Source organism: Lissotriton helveticus, chromosome 7, assembly GCF_964261635.1.
Source record: "Lissotriton helveticus chromosome 7, aLisHel1.1, whole genome shotgun sequence".
Taxonomy (NCBI): Eukaryota; Metazoa; Chordata; class Amphibia; order Caudata; family Salamandridae; genus Lissotriton; species Lissotriton helveticus.
In genome coordinates, this window is record NC_136068.1 from 600451491 (window position 1) to 600479131 (window position 27641).

The 27641-nt window shown below is 46.7% G+C and overlaps 1 protein-coding gene and 1 long non-coding RNA gene across 7 annotated transcripts in view; both read left to right on the forward strand.

The window, feature by feature from the left end:
• UIMC1 (ubiquitin interaction motif containing 1) overlaps positions 1-27641 on the forward strand; it is a 310878-nt gene that overhangs the window by 124719 nt on the left and 158518 nt on the right. For 5 of the 6 annotated variants that reach the window (XM_078652794.1, XM_078652798.1, XM_078652799.1 and 2 more), the window contains one exon: positions 14380-16128. In XM_078652794.1, coding sequence (XP_078508920.1) covers positions 14380-16128 — 1749 coding nt within the window. The remainder of the gene's footprint in view (positions 1-14379; positions 16129-27641) is intronic. The other variant, XM_078652796.1, reaches the window with a different exon arrangement.
• On the forward strand, positions 16139-17052 carry LOC144768822 (uncharacterized). The gene is made up of 2 exons (XR_013598634.1): positions 16139-16686; positions 16718-17052. It is a non-coding gene; the product is annotated as an uncharacterized LOC144768822 (long non-coding RNA).

The window sequence follows — 27641 nt, forward strand, 5'->3', positions numbered from 1 at the left end:
TGAAAAAGGACAGACCCTCCCGATGCTCACACGCCTCGTGGTACGGGGCGTACGGCGCGGCTGGTTTTACCCAGAGGTACGAGTCGTAGCACTTCTGTGCGACTCGTACTCCGTGAACGAATAAAGGCTCTCAAAAGGCTACGCGCCTCACGGACTCTCCCGTCCGGGGCGCGACACACAGCACAATGCGCACAAGCAGGTGGTTATGTTTAGCAGGTGGTACGAGTCGCATCGTTGCAGGGCGACTCGTTCTCAGCAATTTGTACTTTAACAATGTGGGGAAAACAAACGTTGCGGACCCGAGTCCGATGCAAACTCCTGCTTGAGTTCGAATGGTACAGTACCTTTGTTTAGTGCTCAGACGCTGCAAACCATGCAGGTTCGAGGCGTACTACTGTGGTGGATGACTCATACTTCTTCAGTACGTGTTGGGGGTGAAGACGTACCTTTGGGTCAGCGGCGGTGTTGGGTTTTCCGGGCAGGCAGGCACCACACAGGGCCTCCTAGTACGGATCGTACGAGAGGCTCGTCAGGGTGCGGCGTGACCCTTTAGGATCCAGGAGGGCAGAGCGGGGCGGCCAAGTACGTTTTAAATGTACGGGCCGCCCGGGGCTTTGGAATGCGCTCCGATCCAATTCCGGCGGGATGGGTGGGGTGCGCATAGCGCGCTCCGGTTGCAAGCGAGGTGACAGGGGAGCGGGCGGCCCGGCACAGCGTAGAGAGAGCAGCTCGAACTCGAGCGGGGCTCTCAGCGGGCAGGCTCCGGGGTGTCACGGCCCTAGGAGGGGGCGAGGGCACCAGAGGTCACGGCTCCGGCGAGGGAGGAAAACACAATAACTCAGCAGCAGACGGGCAAAAGCAGGATGAGCCCAATGGTCCCGGGGCTCAGACCAGGGGGCAAGCTCAGGTCCAAGCCCTTGGAGATTGATTTCAGAGTTCTGCACACGTTAAAATAAAGAGTCTTTCTTTAGTCTTGGTCTTCTCTCCTTCTTGCAGCAAGGCACCCACTACAGCCCAGTCTCTCAGGCTAGAGACAGTAGTCCTCCATGTAGTTTGTCCTGGGTCCTCCTCTTCGGGCAGAGTTTCTTCTTGGCGGAAACAGGATCTAATGTTTAGGAGCAGGGCTCCTACTTTTATACACCGTTTCTTTTGTCTTTGCAGGCCAGGGGGCCTGAGCCTGGTTCAGCCCAGTTTTGGAGCACTTTGTTTTGGAGACTCTTGCTGTTTCTTTCAGGGTGCAGGGCAGAGACATCAGACGCTCCGCAGGAGGTGGAGCCAGCATTGTGGTGGCAGAGCACAGCCCTATTCAGAGTCAAGGGGCAGTCCCCCCCACCCATCCTGGTGTAATCTCCCTATTCACCCTCTGGCATCCCAGACTGTCTCCTGGAATTCCCTAGCCCTGTCGCACACAGGGCTAGGGAATTCCTCTCTCTCTCTCTCTCTCTCTCTCTCTCTCTCTCTCTCTCTCTCTCTCTCTCTCTCTCTCTCTCTCTCTCTCTCTCTCTCTCTCATATATCTCCCCCCCCCCTTCTGTACTTTGGAATTGTCACTACCAAGGAAAATTGCAAACACCACTTAAGTGTCTCCTTACATAAGTGGAAACCATCTTGTCCACAGACAACCAGAAGTACATTACCTAGTAGCTCTTGATCAAGAGGCACCAGATCCTACACTAGGTCCCGATCTTTCGGTTCTGATACTAGCCAATCCTCATGTACTCCAACACCGTCAGTGCAGATTTCCTTCCAGAGTGTCGCACGTGACTATACAATACTTGTAATGAGGTACTGGCAAGAGGGGCAGCAAAGCATTATTTCCCACTTGCAACACCTCAGCCATCAGTATCGGTCATTTTAGAGACACTGCAGTCTAGAGCAACACCAAAAGTGCAATTACCCTTAGTCTCAGTTCTTTTAGAGAAAGTGGAAGAAACGTTTCTCACTCCGGCAACGACCAAGGCAGCAACACCAAGACAACCAAAAAATTACAAATCACCTCATCAAGATCCTGAGTTACTCAGGGATGCCCCAAGACCTGATTCAGTCATCGTTTTGGTGGTGAGGCGTAAACATACTTAAGCCCCAAAGTCAATTGCCCCTCTTGAACACGAAAGCAAAAGATTCAACATGCCTGGAAAAAAGACGTGCAGAACTACGTCCGCATATCCCAAGAATGTGAGTGATAGAGCACTACTAAGAAGGTATTACAGAAAGATCTGGGACAGATCTAAATCTTTCATGGCAGGCCTTCCAAAGCACTGATAGCAGGGCTTCCTATGAATGGTAAATGAAGGGTCTCTGGTATCAATTTGACAATTAGTGCTGTAGTGGATTCAGCAGAGCTCTCTGCAATTATATAGTGCCATAGAATCTTGTGGCTGAGAATGTTTTACTTGAAACCAAAAGCACAGCTCAAGATAGCCAACCTGCCTTTTTCAGGTACAGCTCTTTATAGTTGACATACGGAGGAAGAGATGTGTTTGATGAAAAGGGCAGGAAGAACAGAATTGCTTTAAATAGAACAGACAAAAAGGTTGTTTTTTCCAGAACAATGTGCCACTTATGAGTCCGCCTTACCAAACCCAAAAACATGGTAAAAAACAACAGTACCAACGAAGATGCCAGAAGAAAATATTGCCACCCCTAAAGACCTCACATTCCAGAGGTAACCATTCATCAGAATGACAAAGATGCCTCAACACCACACCAATAGTTACCCACTCAGAAAGGGGAAGCAGTGAGATCTCACTTCCAAGAGTCAAAGTTTATAACATCAGACAGATGGGTAATGAACATTATGAAAAGTGGCTTCTTCATCTGTTTCAAGTCAGTTCCACTGCCTATTGCACCAAAGCCAACATCAAATTACCAGCTCTCTGCATTAGCACAAGAATCTCAAGTTCTGTTGGTCAAAAGAACTACTGAAAACGTTCCTTTACATCAGGAAAACAAGGGATATTTCCTAGTCCTCAAGAAAGGTCAACCAATACAATATCACCTGATAATAGACATATGTTTTCTCAAATACATTTGCAAAGAAAAGTTCAGAATGCTGGCTCTTTGTCAATTTTCCCTTACATTAGAAAAAAAACCAGTTGGTAGTTTTCCATAGATCTGCAAGATGCTTTTTTTCACATTTCAGTTGCAAATTATTTATTTATTTATGTATAAAGTTTTATATAGCGCAAACACAGAAAATATTTTAGCTTACTTACGGGATACACTCACTACCAATATGCTATTCTTCTATTCGGACAAAAATATGTCTCAAGAATATTCTCCAAGTGCATGGCAGTAATTGCAGGCCATTTGAGTAAGAACAGAATTAAAGTTCACTCATACCTAGGCGACTGACTTATATAAGCAAACTCTCGACTAAAGTCAGCTCAGAATTTTCACCACACAATCAACCTCCTACAAAACCTAGGTTTAAATATCAACCTTAGAAATGAATCCTTCGGAGGAAAGAGTCTCATCCTCCAAATAAAATTCTCAGACTTGAAGAACAACCTCAATCCCACTGCTCATAAAATTGCCTCTGTTCTGGGTTACATGGCATCTACTATTTACATAGTCTCAACAGCAAGATTTTTTATGAGACCTTTCCAGCAGTGTCTCCAAAAATCAGTGGTCTCAGAAGAGAGGTAACTGGGAAGGTCATATATATTTAACGCTGCAAGCGAAACAGTCCCTGGCATAGTAGACTAAAGTTCAGAATCTTTTAAAAGGTTCATATTTTCAAAGGAAAACACCAAAGCAAATCATACTAATAAAAGCTTCTTTAACAATTAACAAGATGGAGAGCTCTCCTTGGTCAGCTCACAATGCAGGGCATTTGCTCCACCTAAGAGAAAACATTCCATGTCAACTTATTGGAGCTGATGGCAGTTCTCTTAGACCTCAAGGCTATTCCTACCCTCCTAGAATTCAAGAACATCATGATTCATGTAGTCACCACCAGTACCATGATTTACATGAACAAGCAAGGAAGAGCAAGGCCAAGACAACTATCCCTACAAGCTCAAGTGATGTGGCATTGAGCATTGGAATCTCTCTAAGAGCAATAAACACCCCAGAAAGCCAAAACCTGCAGCTGGATTTTCTCAGCTGTACCACCTTGAGGAAAATCATGAATGGGTCCTATGTGGTGAAGTAATTTATGCCATTTTCTGAGAATGGAGATTCCAAATATTCGATTTATTCGCCAGTGCAAGAAACAAAACCGCCAAATCTTTACATCCAGGGTACTGGAAAAGAACTCGTTAGTTAATGCTGTTGTATCAACTGGTCAGCTCCTTTAGTCTGTTTGTCAGTTTCCCTCTGATGCAGCTCATTCTGATGGCAATTGTCAAACTACACAGCTCTAACATCAAAATGATTTTAATTCTCATATTGGCCAAGACCGTGGTAGTACCCAGACCTTTTAGACCATTTACTAGTATGCAACAAAAGCCTTCCTTGCAGACCGGATCTACTGACTAACATCAGCTGTCAGTGCACGCTTTCACCGGGCACATGCACCACCAGCCATCAGTGCACGCTTCCACCAGGCACACACACCTCCATCTGTCAATGCACGCTTCCACCAGGCACCCACACCACCAGCCATCAGTGCACACTTTCACCAGGTACACACACTACCAGCCGTCACACACTACCAGCCGTCGGTGCATGCTTCCACCAGGCACACACCACCAGCCGTCAGTGCACGCTTTCATCAGGCACGCACACACCACCAGCCGCCGTGCAGGCTTCCACCGGGCACATACACCACCAGCCGTCAGTGCACGCTTTCACCAGGCACACACACCACCAGCCGTCAGTGCTCGCTTCCACCAGGCACACACACCACCAGCCGTCAGTGCACGCTCCCACCAGGCACACACACCACCACACCACCAGCCATCAGTGCAAGCTTTCTCCAGACACACATACCACCAGCCGTCAGTGCAGCAGGCAGGCTCTTCTCAGAGTTTCTTGGTAAATATGTGTTCGATGCCTGGGAGGGATTGGGTCGAGTTTCCTTAAACCATGCTGAGTATGCAGGTGCAGTGCATGAACTCCTGTGTGAGTGAGTCATACTGCCTGGGGCTCACTCACTCCACACTTGTAAATTGCGCCTGCACCAGGCTTTTCCTCATTTGCTAAGTTTGGCGCATGCACACAGCTAGGCAACCCCCACACCCCCGGGAATGACGGCTTACTACAACCAGAATGGAAACAACATTCAGAGCAATGAAAACAAGTTCATTTTATGCACAGAACTGTTAACAAAAACCATGTCCAGCTATTGTAGATCTGGCAACTGATACAAAACAGCAACAAAAAACAAACAAGCATTGGCATAGCCAATAGGGCTCGCTTTTTGGACCCTATAAGTAATTGGTTATGCAGCAGAATAGCCTTGGTGGAACAACAACAACTGTTGCATGGCTAAACACTTATAAGGTCCCAAATGCGATACCTATTGGCTATGCCAATGCTTGTTTATGTAGTAACGTAGAAATTGCACTTACACGACTTTGGTATGCTGTAATGAGCAGCATTGGACTATCATGTGTCAATGTCTAAATGCTAAGCACTGTCACTTTAATTGTAAATTCAATCTCATGGGAATAAAAAGGCCAAAATGGCGTCTTACAGCTGTTGCGAAAAAGACCACACTGACGGTTGAAACGCGTCACCTGAGCCACAATAAAAGTCCACTGTAAGCGAACCTGTACATGCTGGAGTCTGTTTCTGAAAGTGATCATGTATATATGTATGTGTGTGTGTGTGTATATATGTGTATATATATATATATATATATATATATATGTTTCGCAACACTCCAACTTATCCAAGTCGAAAAAGGCGAGCACACTGGAATCCGATTAAAAAAATATTTATTTGCAAACCCCCTTCACCCCTGACAGACGTGTTTCGCTACTCTAGCTTCGTCAGTGTCAGTTTGTTCGTGAAAAAACGCGCCATTTTAAACCTATTGGCCACTTCCCAAATCATTGACATAAATGAAGTTTTTAAATCGCCAACGTGGTCGGCCATCTTGTAATATATAGTCATTCTTAACACATGGTTTAAAAACAAAGCGCAGTTCAATATAAAGTGCTCAGTGCTCATTAAAAACATATCGTATAACAAACAGTTTATCACATTATTTACATACCAATTGAAATTATAATAATGGAGATATATGAAGCAGTTTTTAAGGTCAAAGTATATATTACATTTTATATAGCTTCTATTTTTAGCTATTGGGGGATATATTCCCAATAATTATACTTTAAAGATCTAATCAACCCTAATGTACCTGCCTCTAATTTCTCCTGTTTTGTAGCCCTGTATGGGCATTTTTATCTTCTTATTAATCAATTTACAACTGATTGCGGGCTGAAGACATTTCTGGGTTTAAAGGGCGTCGTGTGATTCATTGTCATTACCTTTTGAGTATCGATATCTACAGTAGGAAATGCATGATCCCATGCATTTATATTAAAGGTGGATCCAGAAAAAAATAATAATAAATAAATAATATATATATATATATATATATATATATATATATATATATATATGTGTGTATATATATATGTGTATATATATGTATATATATATGTATATATATATATATATGTATATATATATATGTATATATATATATATATATGTGTGTGTATAAATATATATATATATATATATATATATATCTATATATATATATATATATATATATATATATATCTATGTGTGTGTATATATATATATCTATGTGTATTATATATATATATTTTATAAAATCATTTGACGCTTAACAGGACACCCAGCATTTCGGGGCTCGCAAGCGGGCGTCATCGCTATTTATTTCAAAAGCACAATTCTCCCACATCCGGTAGAAAAACAAGCCCACCATTCGGAGTGTAATCCTACATCTTTTATTTGACGCGCTTCAACCCACACTGGGTCTTAACATATGCAGATCAGAATGGTCAGTTGCTCTTGTTTTAAACACCAATCTGTTGACATAAATGGTAATTGAAAGCAATTGGCATATTTTTTAAACAATGCAAAAGTTCTCATGTTAGATGCAATGCAGCGTTGTGATTGGTCTGAGCGCGGTGACATGGCGCTCAGCCAGGGGCTGTAGGGGTGTTCTCCACGCAGGCTGTAATTCAGTCTGCATGGAGAAGGGGAGAGTGAGCATGACTGTTTAAGCAGCCCGAGAGGGCCGACCAAACAGTCGTTACGCACTTGAGAGTGGGCATACCACTCCTCCCCTGCTCTGCTCCCTGAGCAGAGCGGCCCACCCACCCGCCCGCCCGCAAAGTAAACATAAAATAATAACAACTTAAAGTTGTTATAATTTTTTATTGTCTTTCCACTGCTCGAAAGCAGTGGGGCGATGCTTTTCCGCCATAGCGCTGGAGCCGCCACTGGGGGCTAACACTCCCAGCCAGTGCTGGCTTTAGCACTGGTCGCAACAGTCTTTTTTTGGCGCCCCCTCCCCATTTCATCCTTCTCCATAAATTCCATCACTACCACTCACCAACAATGCTCCTCATCTCTCTAAAGCACCTTTCTGACAAACTTTTTATTTTTTTTATAGTGCACTCGGTTTACTCACACTTAGTTCTGTGATGTGTATGGTACACATTCTTTGTAGAAAGGCACATTAACCCTCTGTGCTGTGTGGGTGGCAGGATTGCCCATATGAGTGCACGGTGAGCGATGCAACAGTGTGAGAGTAGGGTAAGAGGAGTGACTGCAGGGTGAGTGAGGTGACCATGCGAATTTGGGTGCAGATGTAAGTGCAGTGTTGGATAAATGATTGCATGGTTAGTGATGAACTTGTTTGAGTGAGATTGCAGATTGAGCAGTGAGGGGGACAGGTGAGTCAAGTTTCACATGAGTGCAGGGTGAGTAGTGTACTCGTGTCACTGCAGGGTGAGGTACAGGTTGAACAGCGCAAGTGCATTCTGAGTCCAGAGTGATCACTGTGAACGAGTGAGTGGTGTGAGTGCATTGTGATCACTTTGAGCGCAGGGTGAGTATGAAAGTGAATGGCGAGAATGAGGAGTGTGTCTGGGAATGCACCCTGCACTGAGACAGCACTTGAAGTAATTCAGCATGTTATTGACGGCGGCGTAGGGTTCAAGTTAAACTATTGCTATTATGGCATCAATCAGGGATAAAGGGTGTAGGAAATAAATAATGTGCTGATCCTGCAACAAACTTTCAGTTTTACGATTAGGGTTACCAGCTCATTATTTTGATGTCCCAGACGGTACAAAAATAAACAGTCACCTAATGCCGTATTTTCAGCACTTACCTGTGCATACTTCGAACAGCAAATATAAATAAAAAGCACTTTTAATTGTGTTCTTGGGATGCCTGAATTATCCATGACTGATAATTAAAGGGAATAAAGACAGAATAGTCACATTACCAATGAATGCATGCTTTTTTATTTAAACCCCTATTTAGTCAAGACGAGATCTTTGCAGACTCTTTAAACAACACACGGCTGGCATTTGTCTTTTGCCAACCCTACTTTATATTCCTTTTCATGAAATACATTCTCACACTACAGAAAAAGGAATAGGCAGAGTGGGGGCCCAGGGAGTACTGCAACCAGAAAACAAACTAAGCTTCGGTGACCAGTTTACAGAGGTATGTAAAAATCCAAATGGTCTTTAAAGACCTGTGAAAAACTTGGGCGTGCTGGAGATAAGACTCCAGACACTGCCCAGCCAAGCCACACACGACTGAAGAGGGCTGAAGCCCTTTCAGCTTAATGGGCATTGCGCACCTGCTAGGTATACAACAGAAACATTTTGAGTAACCTGTGTCTCGTAAACTTAGCTCTGCTAGTCAATGTTTGAAATAATGTCATTGGACTATGCGTGTCGCCTCTTATGCTATAATAGCCCCAACATTTGGGTTAAGTACAGGTCCTTAGGAGTCACATGAGTGCTTCAACCTTGTGCAATTTTTCCTACGTAATAGTTGTGTCTGTCCTATCACTACATATCTTTCTTCTCTTTACTGTTCTGGTAAGATCTTAAATTAGTATAACAACTCGTCATAAGTTAGTGGACATGTCCATGTTTCTCGCCGTAGCACAATACTTTCCTTAATTCTACCCATTTTTTGGCTTCATTTGCCCGCCCTCCATATATATGAGGGGCCCTCCCTTGCCCTCCATGTGATTACTATTGTGCTCTTAGATAACACATAAAGGTCTAGTGATTTCTTGCCTGCTTTTTTGAGTTTGGTTCTTTGAAACCGTTGAGGATACATGCCTCAGCTGGAGGAAGAGGTGTGGCGCCGCGGCCAGGGTGACAGACTCCGGAATCTGGGGATCACGGTTCGATCCCCGGTGCCGGTGGCAGATTAGCCCAGCACCATGTGACTCTGGGCAATAGCTTGCTTAATCTTCCCGACGGCCCTCAGCGCCTAGAGACCCTTACGGGTGATTGTTCACGCTTTACAAATGTGGATTATTATTATTATATATAGTTCTGTTCTGCCCAGTGTGACTTCAGTGTGTGCAATGATCTTTTCCCAATATCCTGTAATATGGCAACAGTTCTACACCATGAGGAAAAAGTAAGAATGCAGAGCATAACATCGGGACATGTCATGGACTGTATTTCTTTTATTTAATTTCATTTCTGTGGAGTTAGATGCATTTGATGCAAATAATTAAACGGGTTATATTTGAACATAACATTCCTGGATATTTAATTTGGGTATGCTAAGACCTCAACCCATTCTTAGTTTTCTAGTGCCCTTCCTGGGTTAGCCTCCTAATTCTTCTTGCATCTGGCTTTGGCAAGACCTCATCCTGATTGATGTGATTTGTAAAGTTTTGATACACCAGCCTTTTGAGTCTAGTTACCATAGATGTGAAGTCAGTGAATTGGAATATAGCCGTCTGCAGGTAGATTGTGAATTATAAGCCTTATGATGTGTATATAGTTCTTCTGCAGTATAATGTTTTTTTACTTATTCATCTTACTCTCCAATCTCTCCGATCTAAAATTAAGTTCCCTTTTTTTTTTTAATCAAAGAGAAATGTTTATTGACATACTGTGTTAGAGAATGGCTGAGCAGGAGGCAGGGCTAGCTCAGCCAGTTCTCAACCACTTGTGAAGAGAGCGAGGACTCGGTATTGTACGAACAGGAATGTTCTTTTTTTAAATTATTTTATTTTTGAAAGTCTTGATGCATGAATGATAGCCCACTCATTAAATAAAATGCCCACTTAAGTTATTCTTGGCTCACATTTTGATCACTCTGAACTCACGTTGATCAAGGAATTGCACCCAAGAGTTGCACACAAAGGCTGCCTACTTTTTGGTGTATCTGTTCTTTAGATCACTACACAATCTGTAGTTATTTGGTGGAATCCATGGTGGATACTGCCACTTACCATTTGTGTCCCAGGGCTACCTGTGCTGGTGCATTACAATTGGGTATTAAGATTACTTCCTGTATGCACTTGGCTATTCAGTTGTATTGAAGCTTAGGAGTCTCAGCTTAGTCTAAGATAGTGGTTCCCAAACTGTGCACCGTGGCTCCCAACTAATTAGACTTAAAAGCATGATGTTGATGATTTGTAAGTGATATGCCTAAAGCTGTAAACGTTATGCTTAATTGAGGGCATGTTGAGGGAGATGACCTCCATATTTCGCTGGATTCCAACACTTCCAAAGTAAGTGGAAGATGACGGATTTATTTTGTTAGACTCGTTAATAGTTCTGTTGTTCCCCAAATGCATTTTGAAAGTTATCAGGAAAGTACAGTTGTCCTGTCTATTAAACACACTAAGTATTATTAAGTATTGACATTTGTACTTGAATCATAGGTACATCCAGTACACATTTCTTTCAGTACACACACATTTCCAGACAGGCCTGCTCTCTCCTTGAGCACAGGGAAGTAAAACACCATTTACTGCATAATGCCAACATTTGGAAGCAAGATAGAGGGATGTTTAAAAAAAAATCTGAGAAATGTATCTTACTTGCATTGATGTGGAGGCAATTTTAGGGAGGAGACAGCAAAAATAAAGCTGTACGTGGTTTAAAAAATCATGAGTCAGCCTGCTGAGACAGGTATGTTGGCACAAATGACATGGGTAGAAATGGAAGTGCATGCAAATATTCTTCAAGCGCAGAAAAACTTTGGCAATGGGGCGTACATGCATATGGGTGCTATCTAGCACTGTAAGTGGGATGAAAAAGTTTGACAGGGTGCTCTAAAAAAGCCATGGGCAAATAATTGAAACTAGAAATATTTTATTAGAGGCGCAGCCTTAGTAATACCAAACACCCTGGGTATATGATTATAATACCTTCATCGACTTCTTCCCAATTATTTTCGGGGAGAAAAATGCAAGTGCTCCAGAGGCCGGACGTACATTAATCCCACCCTCCAAAAAAAGTAACAGTGGGGAGCCACGGGCAATGGCCAGTAGGCCAAGAAAGCTGCAGGTAGAAAAAGTTTGGGAACCACTGCTCTAAGAGGTAGTACGGGATTGGAAATTCAGATCCAGCATAGCACAGTTTAAAAGACATATCACTCCTAATATGCTGTTAGAGCAGTAGCTTCTAATACGAATATTTAAAGGTAGGTAAATTATAGTAGTTAAATGGTGCATACAAAAACAGATGATGCTAGCACTTCACCTTTCAGTGCTGTCAGAGATCTCCAGGTAGTGTAACATTTATCTGCGAGGCACAATAGTTTTTTTAAACAGTGAGACCTATTGCTAATTTTATTCTGTTGGAAGCTTCCAAGCACTCTCAGCTGACTTCAGGTGCCTTTGGGTTTACTATTATTCATCTGTTCACTTGTAAGCAGTCAGTGGGCCAAGGGTACCATACAGAAACATGTAAAGTATCTAGTTTGAGTTATGTCTAGCTCTGTTCCCTATGTTTCTGAAGTTTTGCTGTGAGATTGGCCAATTTGAGATTGAATTTTCTTCGGATGAGTCCCCGGAAAAAAAGAGTTCCCAAAAGTCCACTTAGTCCAAAACCCAACTTGCTAAAACTTGTACAGATAGTGTTCTCACTCAGGCTCTGTTACAAAATTGAGTTTACAAGGGTCAGTTCTTGTAAGGAGTGCTTCCAGGAGTCTTATAGTCTACGTGGCAAACCTTGCCTGACCAGGTCTCGGGATCTTAGAAAGGGAGGTCTTCAAGCTGGAGTGGCCTAGCATCCTCTGAGGCACCAAGAATTTCGGTTTGCAGGTGCACCCAACCACCAATTAGACTTGCAGTTTCGATTACTTCCTCTGGTCTTTGGCATTTATGGTTAGGGTTATACTGTAGCTTAAAAGTTGTTGTTTTTTCGTTCCGTAAGTACTAGAAAGATTATTCATAGCGGTCCTGCTTTATGGGCTTAAATCTACAGACAGTGGGACACAACCCCAAGACCTGGGACTAAGAGGGAAACCACTTGGACCCCCTGGGGCTGGGTGAGGACCATTATGGGACCCTTGTTAGCACCTGCCACATTTGGGAATTGTGCTGTCCTGGAAAGCCTTCTGCAATTCCTCAACTTTTGTTGATCCTCAGCTGCTTTGTATTGATTGTGGCCAATTGGATGTATGAAGTGCCAGGGCAATTCACCTCTACAAGACATCTTCCATGCCGCCCTTCACTCAGCTAGCTAGGCATTGTTTTTTTATTCCTCACACCCAGGACCGGCTCCTCTCCTCACATTATATTTATAACGTCTTGGTAGGGCACAGCAGCATGATTACTCAGGAATCCAGTGCGTGCTCAAAGCCTATCAGGGAAGCACTCAGCTGTAAAGTGCTGCCCCTGACAAACATTCTTCCTACACTTGTGTTTGTAATCCCCTTAACGTCTAGATCTGGTACAGTACTTTAACCCTATAGTTAAGAATCTGTGGGAGCACTGGTTGGAAACCATAGTCAACGACACTGCATGATTTCTTCAAATTGCTAAATGTTGGTCCATTCGAAAGGAAGTGCATGATAATGTTTGCCATTCTCTTCCCATCCTTTTCCGGTGGCAGGTAGAGTTAAGTCCCATCTGACCTGGTCAAGGCAGTCTGTTGACTCTAGCCAAACATTCTGAACCACGATTTCCCAAGTTGCTGGTTCACATCCATCCAAACACATAAATTGGAGAAGAGTATATATTTTATTTTGGTTAGGCGAGCCCAGCAGCCAGCCAAACTTCAAGGAAGGGCCCTCGAAACAAAGAAAAAGAAGGTTTTCATGTTCTGAGGACGAAGACAGCCGGCAATCTTATATGGACCAGTGTACACTGAGGAGCCCATTTGGGGGTGAAAGGGACCAGTTGAATGTTTCTCTGAGAGCAGTAGTAGGCAGTCTCTCCAGTGGCGCTGGAAGAAAAGGCCTGCACTATTGAACTACTAAGTAGCTGTTTCCAAGCAGCAGGTGCTCCTAGCATGAAGGTGAAATATGAGCAGGGTTTGCATTGGGTACACCCCTTAACCTGCTGAGTGTATGCTTGACTGTCCAATGCCACAAAATGATGGAGCAAAGCACTACCATACCATTGCTGACCACACTAGAGAAAAACATAAAGTGGGTTAACAAAAAAGAACAAGGCAGCTTGAGAGGACTTTCAAAAGCACTGCTATGCCTTCTGTCGCTACATGCGTAAGGCACAGCCTGTTGTCATCACATGTATAAGCAGTTACAGTGTAACCCCTGTGTCGTACCGTGGACATAAACCAGTGTTTCCCCTAGCTTATGCAGGGGTTGGTGTACCTGTGTGTTTTTTTATTGCACCTTTTCAGACCATAAATGTCCGCTTCAAGCATATCTTCCAGCTTCTCTGCAATGTTGGTAATAACAGGAAAAATAAAGGTACTAGTACTGCTCATTATGCACGACACAGTAACCCCTCCCACAACAGAGTGAACTTCATTCCACCTTTGTGTCTTCCTTTTTCTTCATAAGACGTTTTATTAAGGGTTTTCCGTTTCATACATGAAAATTGAAAGGCACACATCAAATCCATTTATCTGAAGTTGTTGCCCTTTTTCTAACAGTACAGTCAGTAGTTTTGTCAATAACCATCCTAAGGCTCCAAATCCTTTCCCCCTCGCCCAGACACCGTAATCTCCTACTAATCTAGTTGGGTACCTTCAGACCCCACCGAAGGTGCTCTTTATTTTCCCATGAGTCTGAGCCCATTTTAAATTAGCATATTAAACATTGATGCGTGATTATTTGTGCCTGAGGGATTGGGACTGCCTGTTTTTGTGGGCATTTATACTTGTTTGTTCCTACTTTACCGAGTTTGTATTCCTCCAGCCTGAAGATCTTGCATTTGTATTTTATTTTTAATGTTGTTACCTTCTGCTTTTTTTAATAGAGAAAATCCTCTCCTAAAGGCACCAGAAGAAGGAGAGCACCCTCCAAGCTGACACGTAAAGAGCATGAACAACTAAGTCTACAGGAGGAAGATGAGGACTCTGGTTCTTCTGTTGCCACCTGCCCTGACTCACTACCTCCATCTCAGCCCTCTTCTCCAGTGCCTGGTAGCAAAGCCACCTTGAAACCAGTTTCTGGTAATAGCTGTATGTCATCCCTGAGGACTTTGAACTCAGCCTCAGAACCTGGTACCTGCTCCCTGTCGCCCACCAGAAGGCCTGCCTCCCAGTCAAGGGGTGAACCTTGCAGTGTATCACCTGTCGGGACACCCGCTTCCGAACTGCCGGATGGGACCAGCATTGCCTCACCTGTCAATAAATCGATCTCCCGGCTGCAGGATTGTGCCAGTGGCACTTCGCGTACCAGCGATTCGGACTTACGTCCTTTGAGTGGAGCGAGCAGTTTGTCACCCATGACAAAGAGTACTTCCCAGCCTCTTTCTGGTGTCGGCTTTCTTATGTCACCCATTAAGAGGGGATCCCCAGCAGCTGGTGGCGGTAGTTGCTTTTCATCGCCTGCTAGGAAGACTGCATCTCAGCCTTTGTCTGGTGCCAGCTGTTTGTCACCTATCAAAAGATCTGCCTCTCAACCTTTGGATGATCGTCAGTCGTGCTCTCCCATCAGTGCAAGTGTGCCTGATAACATGGAAATGGGTGGGAGGAGTCCTGTGGTGGTGCTGGAACGTTTGAGCCAGGACGTTCTCGAGAGCCCCAGTGTTGTTTTGTCCCCTGCAGGCAAAGTCACTTGTTCAGACTTATCTCAAAACCCTGCCTCTCCTGCCTTGACTGACTTCAGTGATTTTGTGCCCACGACTCCTCTCAGACTTCCATTTGGTAGGAGCCCAACATTCTCAAAGGTTTCTCCGTGTATCCGGCAGATGACCCCCCGAAGGCTGATGTCCAGTTTGGCAAAGAAAGATGGAGCAGAAGATGAGGACCTGGAGAAAGTGACTTCAGACTGCGACGAAAGGGCTATGTGCGAATCCACTTCTGGCAGCTCAACTCCTGACGATGTAATGGATCTTCAGGATGAGGGCATTCTTGGGCAGAGTGGTATCCGGCAAACACAGGGCACAGGGGTTACAGTTACTAATGGCCACAGACACGTCAAAGAGGCTCCGGCTCTCCAGCTACTCTCGAGGGCTTCTCAAGAACCGTGCACAAAACTAGAAGACAAGGGTACGGTGCATTACTATTGGGGAGTCCCATTTTGCCCTAAAGGGGGCAATCCCAACCTGTACACCAAAGTCATTCTTGCCCAGCTGGAGGTGTACCAGAAGAGCCTGAAGCAAGCACAGAGACAGCTCTTGCAGAAAAGAGAGTATGGGCCACCCATTGTGCCAATCCCACCCTCTTTGAGAAGGAGCAACCGCAGCAGGGTGGGCGAGAAGGATGAAACGAGTCAAGAGAATGCCTGGGACAACCCAAGCTCACAGGAGGAGCCCATGTCTGACAAAAGCAGGGAGTCCAGTCCAGCTCCAGGTGAGCACACCACACCAGCGGATGATAGACCCACCACCAGCTACATGCAGGAGAGCGGGAGAGGCAGTACCAGAGGGTACGCACCGGACACTGGAAGTGCAACAGACATGCAGAACAGGGAGAGGGGCACCATGAACAGAAAAGAAACCATGGCCTTGGTGAGCAAAGTGAAGGCCAGCAATGAGAGCACCATGCAAGACAGGATGCAGGTAGGCACAGGCAGGTATTAGCATGGAAAAGAAAAAGCTCAGGGCAGAGAGGGAGGTGGGGAGTGGCGCCGCTGTTGGTTTGTATCGTGAGGAACAGCACAACAGAACTTCGAATTAAAGTGGAAGGGCAACAGGTATGGAAGGAAAGGCCAAGTGGCAACTGACAGGATCATAAAAGAGTGGAGCTACTGGGAATGCAGGACATGAGTATGGCTGGGAATTGTATCTAATGCAGATGATGGGGAGGGGCATCACTGTTGTATAAAAGCAGAAGAGACCTAGATATTGAGATCAAAGAAAGAAGTAATGCTGCTCTTAGGTACATGCAGAGGTGATGTGAAGCTTCAGACATGACCATGAGGAAGGTCAGCACCGTTAGTCACAAGGCCGCACTGCGCTGCAGGCTGTTAACCGCAGAAGGAATGAGGAGCTAAGATGGTTCCTTGCTGGGATAGGGTTGGCTTTGTGAGGCACTGCAGTTAGGTGGAGAGAGGCAGCAACAAACCGGTACAAGCAGGCGATGGTAAAAACCTGGATGTGAAGAGCCTTGGAAATGGAGTCACATATAGACTATTGGTGTAGACAAGAGGTATTTTAATGTTCGCTGGTGCTACTAAGGTACTTATATGTCAGCGTGGATTGATTGCTGGGTGAGGTATCGACACTCTCAAGGGCAATAGAACTTTTAGAATGGTTGAATACTCCGTCCACAGAAGAGAGAGCTTGTTAAGTTTGCTGTTAAAATGTTGTATGGTCTTTGATAAAATGATGGTATTCTATAGCACTATCATGGTTCAAACATGAGAATATTCACTCCTATTCAATGTTAAAAGCATGGTGCCTGGTACATTTTTTTGGATGTGGCAGTGAATTAATATGTAGCTGTAAAATATCATTAATAAACTTGTCAGTTTCTGGATTCCAGACTTGCTTCTCTGTCTGGTTAAATGCAGTTTAATGCTGGACCTATAAGGAGACTAGCGCTGCCATTTTTAGTATTTGCTCATCCTCCCAGTATATTTCTTGAGGAGCTGAAAGGATGGTGTTTTTGAGGAATTTCAAAGACGAAGTTGAATTGGCATTTCTGCCACCTATTTTCATAGCAAACAGCCCCAGGTTTCTGGAAATGGGAATTCTTTTTTTTTTTGTTGTAACTTTTTATTATTTGAAACACAAAGAAACAAAACATCAAACAAACAAGCAAGGCAGTACAGTAATAATACAGCCATTAGGTCTGCGCTCAAGGAGGACGGGAGATACATGATAGCAGGAGAAAAAAGTCTTTGAATACAGATGAGGGGAGGGAGGCAGAGGCAGAATTGCATATGAACAGCACAATATACCACAGCTAGAAGGAATGTAGGTCAGGGCGACTGGGAAGGACTCGGGATAGCGGTCAGCGGGGGCGTACAAATATCTCCACGGTATGAGTTCCAAGGGTTCCAAATCTTCCCCCATTTTTTGGGCCTGCCTCTTGCGATATACACTGTTTTCTCTCGAAACATGCACCAGTCCAGACTCTCTTTCCAAGCAGTCACTGTAGGCGGCCTTGGGGATCCCCACAACTGAGCAATATCCCTCTTCGCAACCATATTGGCCAGAGTCACCCACCGAAGCTGCGACACGTCATAGTCATTCGGACCCCATACATTCAATAAACATTGTCGGGCCTTAACCTTTCCTTTAACCCAGAGATCACGCACTTTACCAATACCGATCATGTCCCACTTATCAAATCCCTTCGTCCTCCATAGGCCACCCAGCTTCGCAGAGGCATAGAGCGGTGTCGCACCCGTTAATTTATCACTCCAGCCCATAGCCGCCGTTGCGCTATGCCATACCCGCACAGCTATAGCGGTAGGTCCCGTGAGTTGTGAACGGGAGGATCCTGAGTAAAGTCCCCTATAGTAATCACCACCCGGGAGCAGCCACTTGTCCATTTCAAATGCTGGATTCAACGCTGGGCCATACATCCCGTGGTTGATAGCAGCAAGGTGGGAAGCCCAATAATACCTATGAATATCCGGGAGCGCTATACCGCCATTATACCAGGGGAGTGTCAATTTCGGAAGAGCTATGCGCGAACGTCCGTCCCATATTAGTTGCCTCTGCAACGATTCTACTTCCCGAAAATATTTCGACGGGATGACATCAAAACTATTCTGGAGGGCATATAGGAACCGCGGTAAGGACATCATCTTAAAAAGGGCCGCACGCCCTAGGGGAGACAACGGTAATTTACGCCAACGCGCTACATCGGAGTGTAACCGTTGGAGTGGGGGGAGCAAATTACGTTCATAGCGAACCGCCGGATCCATCGAGATAAACACACCCAAGTACTTAAAGCCAGACTGCGACAACTGGATGGGACAGCCCCGTGGCAAACGAGGGACATCACCCGCAAGTACATAAATGTAGGATTTCGACCAATTAATGATGAGGCCCGAGTTCTTCCCGAAGGAGTTAAGTACGTCAAACAACACATTGAGCGATTTTTGGGGAGATGTAAGGTACCATAAAATATCATCTGCGTATAAGGAAATGCGATCCTCAAATTCCGGCGTCCAGCGTATACCCTTCATCGAAGGTTCCCACCGTAGCCAAGCGGCAAGAGGCTCCAACGCCAAAGCAAAGAGGAGCGGGGACAACGGACAACCCTGTCGTGTGCCCCTCCCAAGAGTAAAAGGCACGGAGACGCGGCCATTAACCACCACCTGGGCTAGTGGTGTTTCATACAGGAGTTTGACCCAACCAATAAAACCCGCGCGGAATCCAAACTTGGCGAGTACCGCCCAGAGATAAGACCACTCGATTGTATCAAAGGCCATCGTGGCGTCCAAGGACGCCAAGATGGCCGGTTCACGCAGCGTCGGGGCCCTCGCGAGAACACCATGCAGACGCCGCAAATTTAATGCCGTGTTACGGTGCGGGATAAAACCCGATTGATCCGGATGAATCAGGTCGCTAATAACCACAATCAGACGATTAGCAAGCAATTTGGCGAGGATCTTGGGCTCCGCATTTAAGAGCGAAATGGGTCTATAAGACGAGCAGCGATCTCGTGGTTTACCCTCCTTATGGATCACCACAATGGTCGCAAGACGCTGATCTCTAGGGAGGGAGCCATTATCTCGGTCAGCCAAAAACATATCACGGAGATAGGGAGCTAAAGTAGCAGGGCGTAACTTATACAGTTCCACAGGATGGCCATTGGGACCCAGAGCCTTGCCGGAGTGAAGGGAGCGTAGCGCGAGAGCCACCTCATCCACCGAGGGCGTGGCATCCAAGCAATCACGATCCGATTCCGACAAACATGGGAGCGCTATGTCCCGAAGCAACAAGTGCGAATCCTCTTCAGGCCTGTCGGACACAGAGGTATAGACCTCCCGAAAATAATCAGCAAAGCATTCAACAATTCCAACAGGATCAGTTACACTCACACCACCGCATGTCTCAATCACCGGAACCACCGGCAATCAATTTCCCTGCTTTATCACCCACATCATAGAGCCGTCCCTGCTGTTCCCTACTCATCGTCTTTGCCGCATCAGTAACCAAAGTTTTATATTCTAATTGTTTAAGGCGGAGGACATGTAATGCTTCTCGAGACACCTCCCGCTCCAATGCCGTCTCCAGGTCTGTGATTTCAGTCTCGAGCTGAACAATTGCCTCATTCTTCCATTTGTTGGCACACCCCACCAAAGACAATGCCTGTCCCCTGATCACAGTCTTAAAAGCTTCCCACAACGAGACAGGCGAGAATACAGAACCAGCATTCTCAGTAAAATACAGATCAAATGATTTAATCAATTCAGCGTGAGTCTTAGGGTTGAGGAGATACCAGGGGTTAATCGGAGCCACCCTGCCTTCGGCCCGATGCTAAGATTAAAATGAAACCAAATAGGGGAATGGTCCGATATACCCCGGGCCAGGTGTCTAATCTCTCCAATCGAGGGGGGACAGTGCCGCCGGTATCAGGATATAATCTAATCTAGAAAGACTACCATGAGCTCCCGAGTGGAAAGTAAACTGTGTTTGCTCTGGATGCATTAGTCTCCAACAGTCTATGAGGCCCAATGTTTCCAGGAAGTCGCCCAACCAGGATTGCGCAGCAGGAAGATCTCGGGGGGGGGGGGGGGGGGGGGGAGATAGCGGTCTATCCTGACAGAAATTACGGAGTTAAAATCACCACCCAGTATCAAAACACCCTCCGGGAGACACAGAACCATCCGCCCCAGGTCCGTAAATGTCGTGGATTGTAAGCCCGGGGGGACATAAACTGACACCAACGAGATTGGTTTTCCCTCCCACCGCCCGACAAGTGCAACATATCGACCCCTGGCATCGAGGATCACATCATCAATCTCTAGGGGGAGGGAAACCCTAAGCAGAATACCCACTCCTCTAGAACTAGATGTAAATCCAGAATGGGCAGCAAGACGATAACCCCGTCTATTAAGAGCGTGACAAGTGTTTCCTATCAAGTGTGTCTCTTGTAGCAAAACGACATCAGGCGAAAGGCGCCGCAACAGCTGCATAACCTTTATGCGATCACCCAACCCATTCACATTCCAGCATAATACCCTCAACCCCCCATCCAGATCCACAATGAACTCCCATCGCAAAACGAGCATCACACCAATGTCAAAGATAATGAAAGTACCTTGCCTTGATGAAGAAAAAACAAACAATCCCAGAACATGTCCCTCCCTCCCCCCAAGGTTCCCAACACAACTCCCCCCCCACCCTGCACCCCTGCACCGACTCAAAAGCCACCCCAATTTGCAGTGTGCCTGTCGCCCTAGCAATTACAAACAAAGAACTAATCTACACAAAGAAAACCCCAGAGGAGGAAAGGGTCCCGCCATCCCCGCTACCTCCGAAGATACGAATGGAATGATCAAAAAAGTCAGTGAGCTCCGGCTGGTCACGTTGAATAGTGTTCCGGACACAGGCACCATAATCATTCTTGGTCCATCAGTCCCCCTTCAGCACCACCAGCATGTTCCTGGCCAGCACGGCGAGTCGGCAAAGTGTCCAACCAATCACTCGCTTCCTCAGGCCTGACAAAGAAAAATTTTCGATTGTCATATTCAACACGCAGTCGGGCTGGGAATAACATAGCATATTTTAGTTCCATGTCTCTTAGTCGCCGTTTCACTCCTTGAAATCCCATGCGTTGTTTCTGGACCGATTGAGAAAAGTCCGGATAAAAAATTCACAGCGGCGTTCTCGAACTGCGTAGGGCCGCTTGTCCGTGCCGCCTGCAAAATGGCGTCGCGATCTCTAAAGTTGAAGATCCGTGCAATAATCGGACGGGGGGGAAGACCGGGCTTCGCCTGCCCCCCTGGCACTCTGTGCGCACGTTCCATGGCATAGAATTTGCTCAGGCCCTTTGGTGCCAGATGATTAAGAATGAGGTCCTCCACTCGAAGATCAGTGGCGAGTGAACTAGAATCTTCCGGGACCCGAATAATACGCACGTTCTTGCGCCGTGCACGGCCTTCAAAATCCTCCAAGCGACGAGCATAAAAGTCGTTAGCAGATCTAAGATTGCACACTTCTGTTTGCAAGTCGGACACATCCGTGGTAAGGCTGGATGTCTTTAGGTCTAATGACTTCACTTTCTCATTCGTCTTGGCCAAGTCAGTTCGAATGAGGTTGACATCAATAGCCACCGTGTCCAACTTCAGAGCCAAGGCTTCATACTGTTGGCCAATAGAAGACTGAATACCAGCAATGGCGCCCATCACGTCTTGTAGTGTTAAGTCCGCCAACACAGCAGGATCGGCGACAACCTCCTCCCGGGTCTTAGGTGCGCCACCAGGGGATCCTTTAGAAAGTGTATAGCGATCCATGAGATTCGTCTGGGTTGAACCTCCACGGATAGTGGTCTTAACCTTCCGTTTCTCACCCTCAGGCTTGCCCGTCATGGCGAGTCAGGTGCCCCGGAGGGAGGCTTGGGATCTGGTCCAAATGGCTCCTTAAAATTCACACACGAGAATACAGGAGGCAAAGTTGAGCCAAGTGGAGTCCACAGCCAAACAGTCACCCGCTCGAAACTCAATGAGCTGGCATTGGGGCACGTCCGATCAACAGACACACCGCATATATGAGGCAGTGCGCCGGAGAAACGAAACCGAAAGTGAAGTGAGGCTGTGGTCTGATCCCCTCAAGCCGTTGTTGTTAAATTACGACCTGGGCACTGCTACAACTCAAAGTCCAGGCTGTTCCATGGAGAAGGCCGCAAATTTCAAGACGGCAAAACTCGGGGACCCTGTGTCCGATTTCGACCCAAAAACCTGCTAGTACATCAGCCGGGATGTGTCTTCAATGATCTTCCATCAAATCAGGATATTGTCCAGGATAAATGCGGGAGGCAGCGAGGTTCCTCGGGAGCCCTGTGCTCACGCGGCCATCTCGGATGCGCGCGAAGCTCCTCCTCGGAAATGGGAATTTTTAATTACTTGTAGGGGGACTAGGCACAATGCCTAGGTTAGCAAGGAATTGGAAGGCTGAGCAGCTTCTCACACAGGGCAGACGCCACTCCCCCCCGGGATATTGCGGCATAGATTTGCAAATTCTGTGGCACGAAAATTTAAGTTATGCAGCATTATTGCGGCAATTTATTTTACTCTTAATCATTCTTTTTCATCAACCTTAAATCAATGGGAACTGTTTTAGCAGAGTATTCCACTTTGAGATAGGCATGTTAAAGTGTCTGAGAGTTTTTGCTATACTCTCACGGGTAGAGGTCACCCAGTGTCTCACACCGCCTCCCCCCCTCCCTCCAGTGCTCCACAGACCTATCCTCACCAATAAGGCTAAAGGGCTGCAGAGTCCAAATACCGAGGTCTTTTGCGAAGGGTGTCATCTTAAAGACTCTGGTCAACAATCGCTCCCATACCTCCGCGACCCATCCTATCTGATAGGTTACATCAGTCAGCATCCGGGGCCCATGCATAAGTGGTGGTTTCCAGGTTGTGCTGGGGGAGAGGAAAGCAGCCCTCACCAGGTGATTGGGAGACAGAGCAGAGCAGAGACTGTTGCTCTTTGAGGGAAAGCACATTTGTGAACCAGACTTGTGAAGAAGGGGTTCTGCTGAAGGGCTACATTACACCTCTCTGAGCTGCACTTCCTGGAGGGTCCTGTCTGCAACACTCCAGTCTGGAGGGGACTGGCAAATGCAGAGCACTTATCCTGTTTCCCCTTTGCAAACTGACGTCTATTATCACCGACGGTGAAGACCTGTCACACTATTCTTGTTCTTTTAGCCAGGTGGTTGTGGGGTTGAAGGGGCACTTGAGCCTTGGTTTGGGGTAAGGTGATTGTTGGCTGGAGTGCCTTGGGTGGCGGAGTGGTTTACAAATATTCCTAGTTCCCCAGTGCCCACCGTTTGCGTCACTAGCCGTGGGCCCAAATTCGTTTTTATTTTTTTACACCTACTAAACTAATATTTACGTGCAATGAAAAGTATTAAGCTTTTGCTCTCAACATCAGAAACAACCTTTAAACTAGAAAATACAGAGTTAGCACTTGCTCTAGTTGAGGAAGTAGACCCATTTTTTAGTCTACCCTAGGAACATTTTAAAGCTATTCACCACCCTGAGAGAATTTATATGAACTGTGTTTCTGAGTATTACACAAATTAGTTTGAAACACAATACATACACCAAAGCAACAGGGCAGAGAGCCAGCTAAATGCCAGACATACCAGGTTTGCGTCGTCACAGTTAGTGATTTTTTTTAAAACAAATTTTATTGGCAGTTTTGAAATCAGCAGTATACATACATATTGTTATTTAATTATGGAATGTCTGCAAGGTCCTCCAGAGGGTCCAGCCCAGCCGGGCATCATGACTCCCCTCCATACCTCCTTCCTCTCTATGACTGCCTGCCGCACTATGCGGTGCTAGCTGTATGAGATTCTCATCAACGTTGACAACTTAACAATCCCCCCCTCCATTACCCCCCCCACCACCCCCCTCCCCTGCTGCTGCCGACCAACACGCCAAGTTGCATCTCACTGTATACATGATCTGGGTCTCAGTCAGAGCTGTCTGTGCCGTGTGTCATGCTCATAGAACCCACCATGTTCGTGGATGTTAGGATGCTATGGCCCGCTCATGCCTCCCCCTCAGTTCCTCCTTGATCCAATCCCCCAGGGCTAGCCGGGTTGAGATCCTGCCTGTGGCGTGCTAGGTGCAGACTCCCGGTCCTCATTCTTCAGGTCGTCCACCAACTCCCCCCAGGCCTGCACCCTCTTCAGCCACCCTATACCTCTCTTTGCATTCCGAAGCAGTATTCTATGTTCACAACTTGCCCATTTCACTAGCTCCCTTTTCCAGTTGCCTATCCCCGGACCTGCCGGGGCCGTTCACCTGCTGGTGAGTGCATGTTTTGCCAGTATATATGCCAGATCTTGGAACCTGGCCGTGACCTTGGTTTTAGCGTAGTGGGGGAATAGGTTGAGCAGCACATGAATAGGGGTGCTTGGGATCTCCTTCTCAGCGACTCGCGCTGTCTCCAGAACCACTTCTTGCCAATATCCCTCGAGCCGTGGCCATCTTCACATCATGTGAATATAACTAGCCCCTACTTCCTGGCAGCGGGGGCAACTCGCATCCACCCGATTAAAATAGCGGTTAATTATGTCAGGTGTAATATATGCCCTATGCGGAGTGTAAAAACTGATTCATTGGAATCTCGCGTGGTGGGATACCTTCGTGGCCCGGAGCAGCGTATTCTCCCAGTCCTTACCCGTTATAGGACTCCCAATGTCTGCCTCCCATTTATCTTTCAGGCTCTCCAGTGGCCCCGTGGAGTCCCGCTGGATGGCTCTATAGATACATGAAACCGCTTTAATGACACCCCCTGCTAGATTTATTTATTCGCATGTAGAGTGTGTAGGGGGTTCCGTTGCGCCCTGACCCCAGTGCCTGCGCATAGCCCCAGTGACCGCCCTGTATAACAGAAAGTGGCCCTGTGGAATATCCGAATTTGCTTGGAAGGCCGCGAAAGTGAGAAGCTCCCCGTCATCGTATACATCTCCTATATTAGTGACTCCCGCTTGTGTCCATTCCTCCAACCCTCTCCACTGACCCCCATGCGGGATTGCCTCCAGTAGCGCCACAGACATCTCTGGGGAGTAAGGACGTTTGGCTTTTTGAAGACACCTGACCCAGCAATTTCCTATTACCCTATATTCAGAGGATTTAATTGTGCGCTGCTTAATGGTACCCATGAGTGTCCTCAGGACATCTGTTCTATTCGGGGTGAATGGGGGTGTCCTCCTGTCCAGATCTAGACTTCCTGCTACCCACTGTGTGAAGCGTTGGAGCTGTCCCGCTAGATAATAATTTTCCATATCTGGCAATGCTAGGCCCCCCTCTGCTTGTGCTCTGCGCAACGTAACCAACGTCACTCTGTGCCTGCTGGGACCCCAAATAAAAGTGGCCAGTAGAGAGTCGAGTGATCGGAACCACGTCTTGGGGATCCACACGGGGAGCATGGTAAAAAAATATAACAATCGCGGTAGCGCTACCATTTTCAGCAACGATATGCGCCCCGCCACTGACAGGGGCAACGGCCCCCAGACGCCTTACTGCCTTTTAGAGATCGAAGAGCCCCCCCTATATTTCCCTCCTGGACGTCAGAGAGGTCATGATACACCCTAACTCCCAGGTATCGAAAACAACGTGCTTCCCACTGGAGGTCCGCAGGCGTCAGAGCCTCCCCTGCTATCGGAAGAGTTGTGACTTCTGCCAGTTGACACAGAGTCCAGAAAGTGTTCTTAACTCGTCCAGCATGTGCCGGGCTCCCTCCAACGCCGTGGCTGAGTCCTTCAAGAAAAGCAGCAAGTCATCCGCGTATAATGCTATATGGTGCGTCTGCTCTGCCAGCCTAATACCCTCATACGGCGTCCCCAATCTTGCCACACACGCCAGCGGCTCTATCGCCAGTGCGAAGAGCAGGGGGAGAGGGGACACCCCTACCGTGTGCCCCTCTCCACCTTGTACTGCATGGAAATGGTGCGGCCCGTACGTACCGGCGCCACTGGGTCCTTATAGAGAAATTCGACCCATTGGATGAATCCCTGTCCCAACCCCATCCTCGCGAGGACTGCATATAAGAAATCGCACTCAAGACTATCAAACGCCTTCTCGATATCAATGGCGAAAATCGCCCCCTCCTGCGCCTCTACCGCACCCTGTTGTAACACCGCGAACAGACGCCTAATGTTTAGGGTGGTGTTTCTGCTAGGGATGAATCCCGCTTGGTCAGCATGTACCAAGGAGGTCATATGTGGCAGCAGCCTTTTGGGCATTATCTTACTAAGAATTTTAAAATCGAGATTTAGCATCGATAGTGGTCGATATGCAGAGCACTCTGTGGGGTTCTTATCAGGCTTGAGCAGGGGAACCATTACCGCCTCTCTCGTTGTGTGTGGTAACCTCCCACTCTCCCACGTGTCCACGTATAGGTCCACTAACCTGGGAGCCAGCTCCACCAAGTATGTGGCATAGAATGTTAATGTTAATGTTATGGAATCTTATATAGCGCATGGCTACCCCAGCAACGGGGCGTCCCATCGCTTGCGGACATTCCTGAAGCTAGTACGACAGAGGATGTGCTAGATGGACACAAACAGCCAAGTTTTTATAAGTTTTCGGAATTGCAGGTGATTTGAAGTGGCCCGAGCTTTTGGGGGGATAGAATTCCAAAGCTTAGGGGCCAGATACCTGAAGGAGCGGCCACCGGCTCTACTCCTCCGAATCCTGACAGTGCGAGCTTGAAAAAGGTCCGCTGAGCGGAGTCCGCGCGTGGGAGTATAAAAGGAACAAAGTCCCTGCAGAGTTTGGGGGCCAGCGTTATACAAGATTTTGTGGGTGAGGCAGAGGGTCTTGAAATGAATGCATTGCTGTATCGGCAGCCAATGTAGTCGTTGGAGAAAGGGGGACGTGTGACAAGTTTTGGGTAGGGCAAACAGAACACGAGCAGCAGCGTTCTGTGCTCTTTGCATCCTATTTATCGCAGTCATGTTGGAGCCTAACATGAGGGCATTGCAATAATCCAGGTGAGATAAGACTAATGCCAGGACTATAATCTAGCGGGTAGGGGGCTAAAAAAAAACCAAGATGGGTTTAATAGTGCGAAGACGCCCGTAGCAGGTGCCTGCCACTTTTTTGGCATGGGACTCCAGGTTAAGTGAGTTGTCAAGCATCACCCCCAGATTTTTTACTGACTCCTTGGGTATGGGAGCTGGTCCCAGCGCAAGAGGCCACCAGTGCTCGTCTCATGTCTGCGTGCCATTGCCGATCAGAAGTACCTCTGTTTTAGAGGAGTTTAACTGAAGACAATTGTTAGATAGCCACCTTGATATAGCCAGGATGTCTTCTTGGAATTTAATTTGGTCCACCACATTGTTGTTTGAAAAGTTGAAAATGAGTTGCGTGTCGTCCGCATATGATATTAGCTGGATCTTACGTTCCCGGGCCATCAAGGCCAGGGGG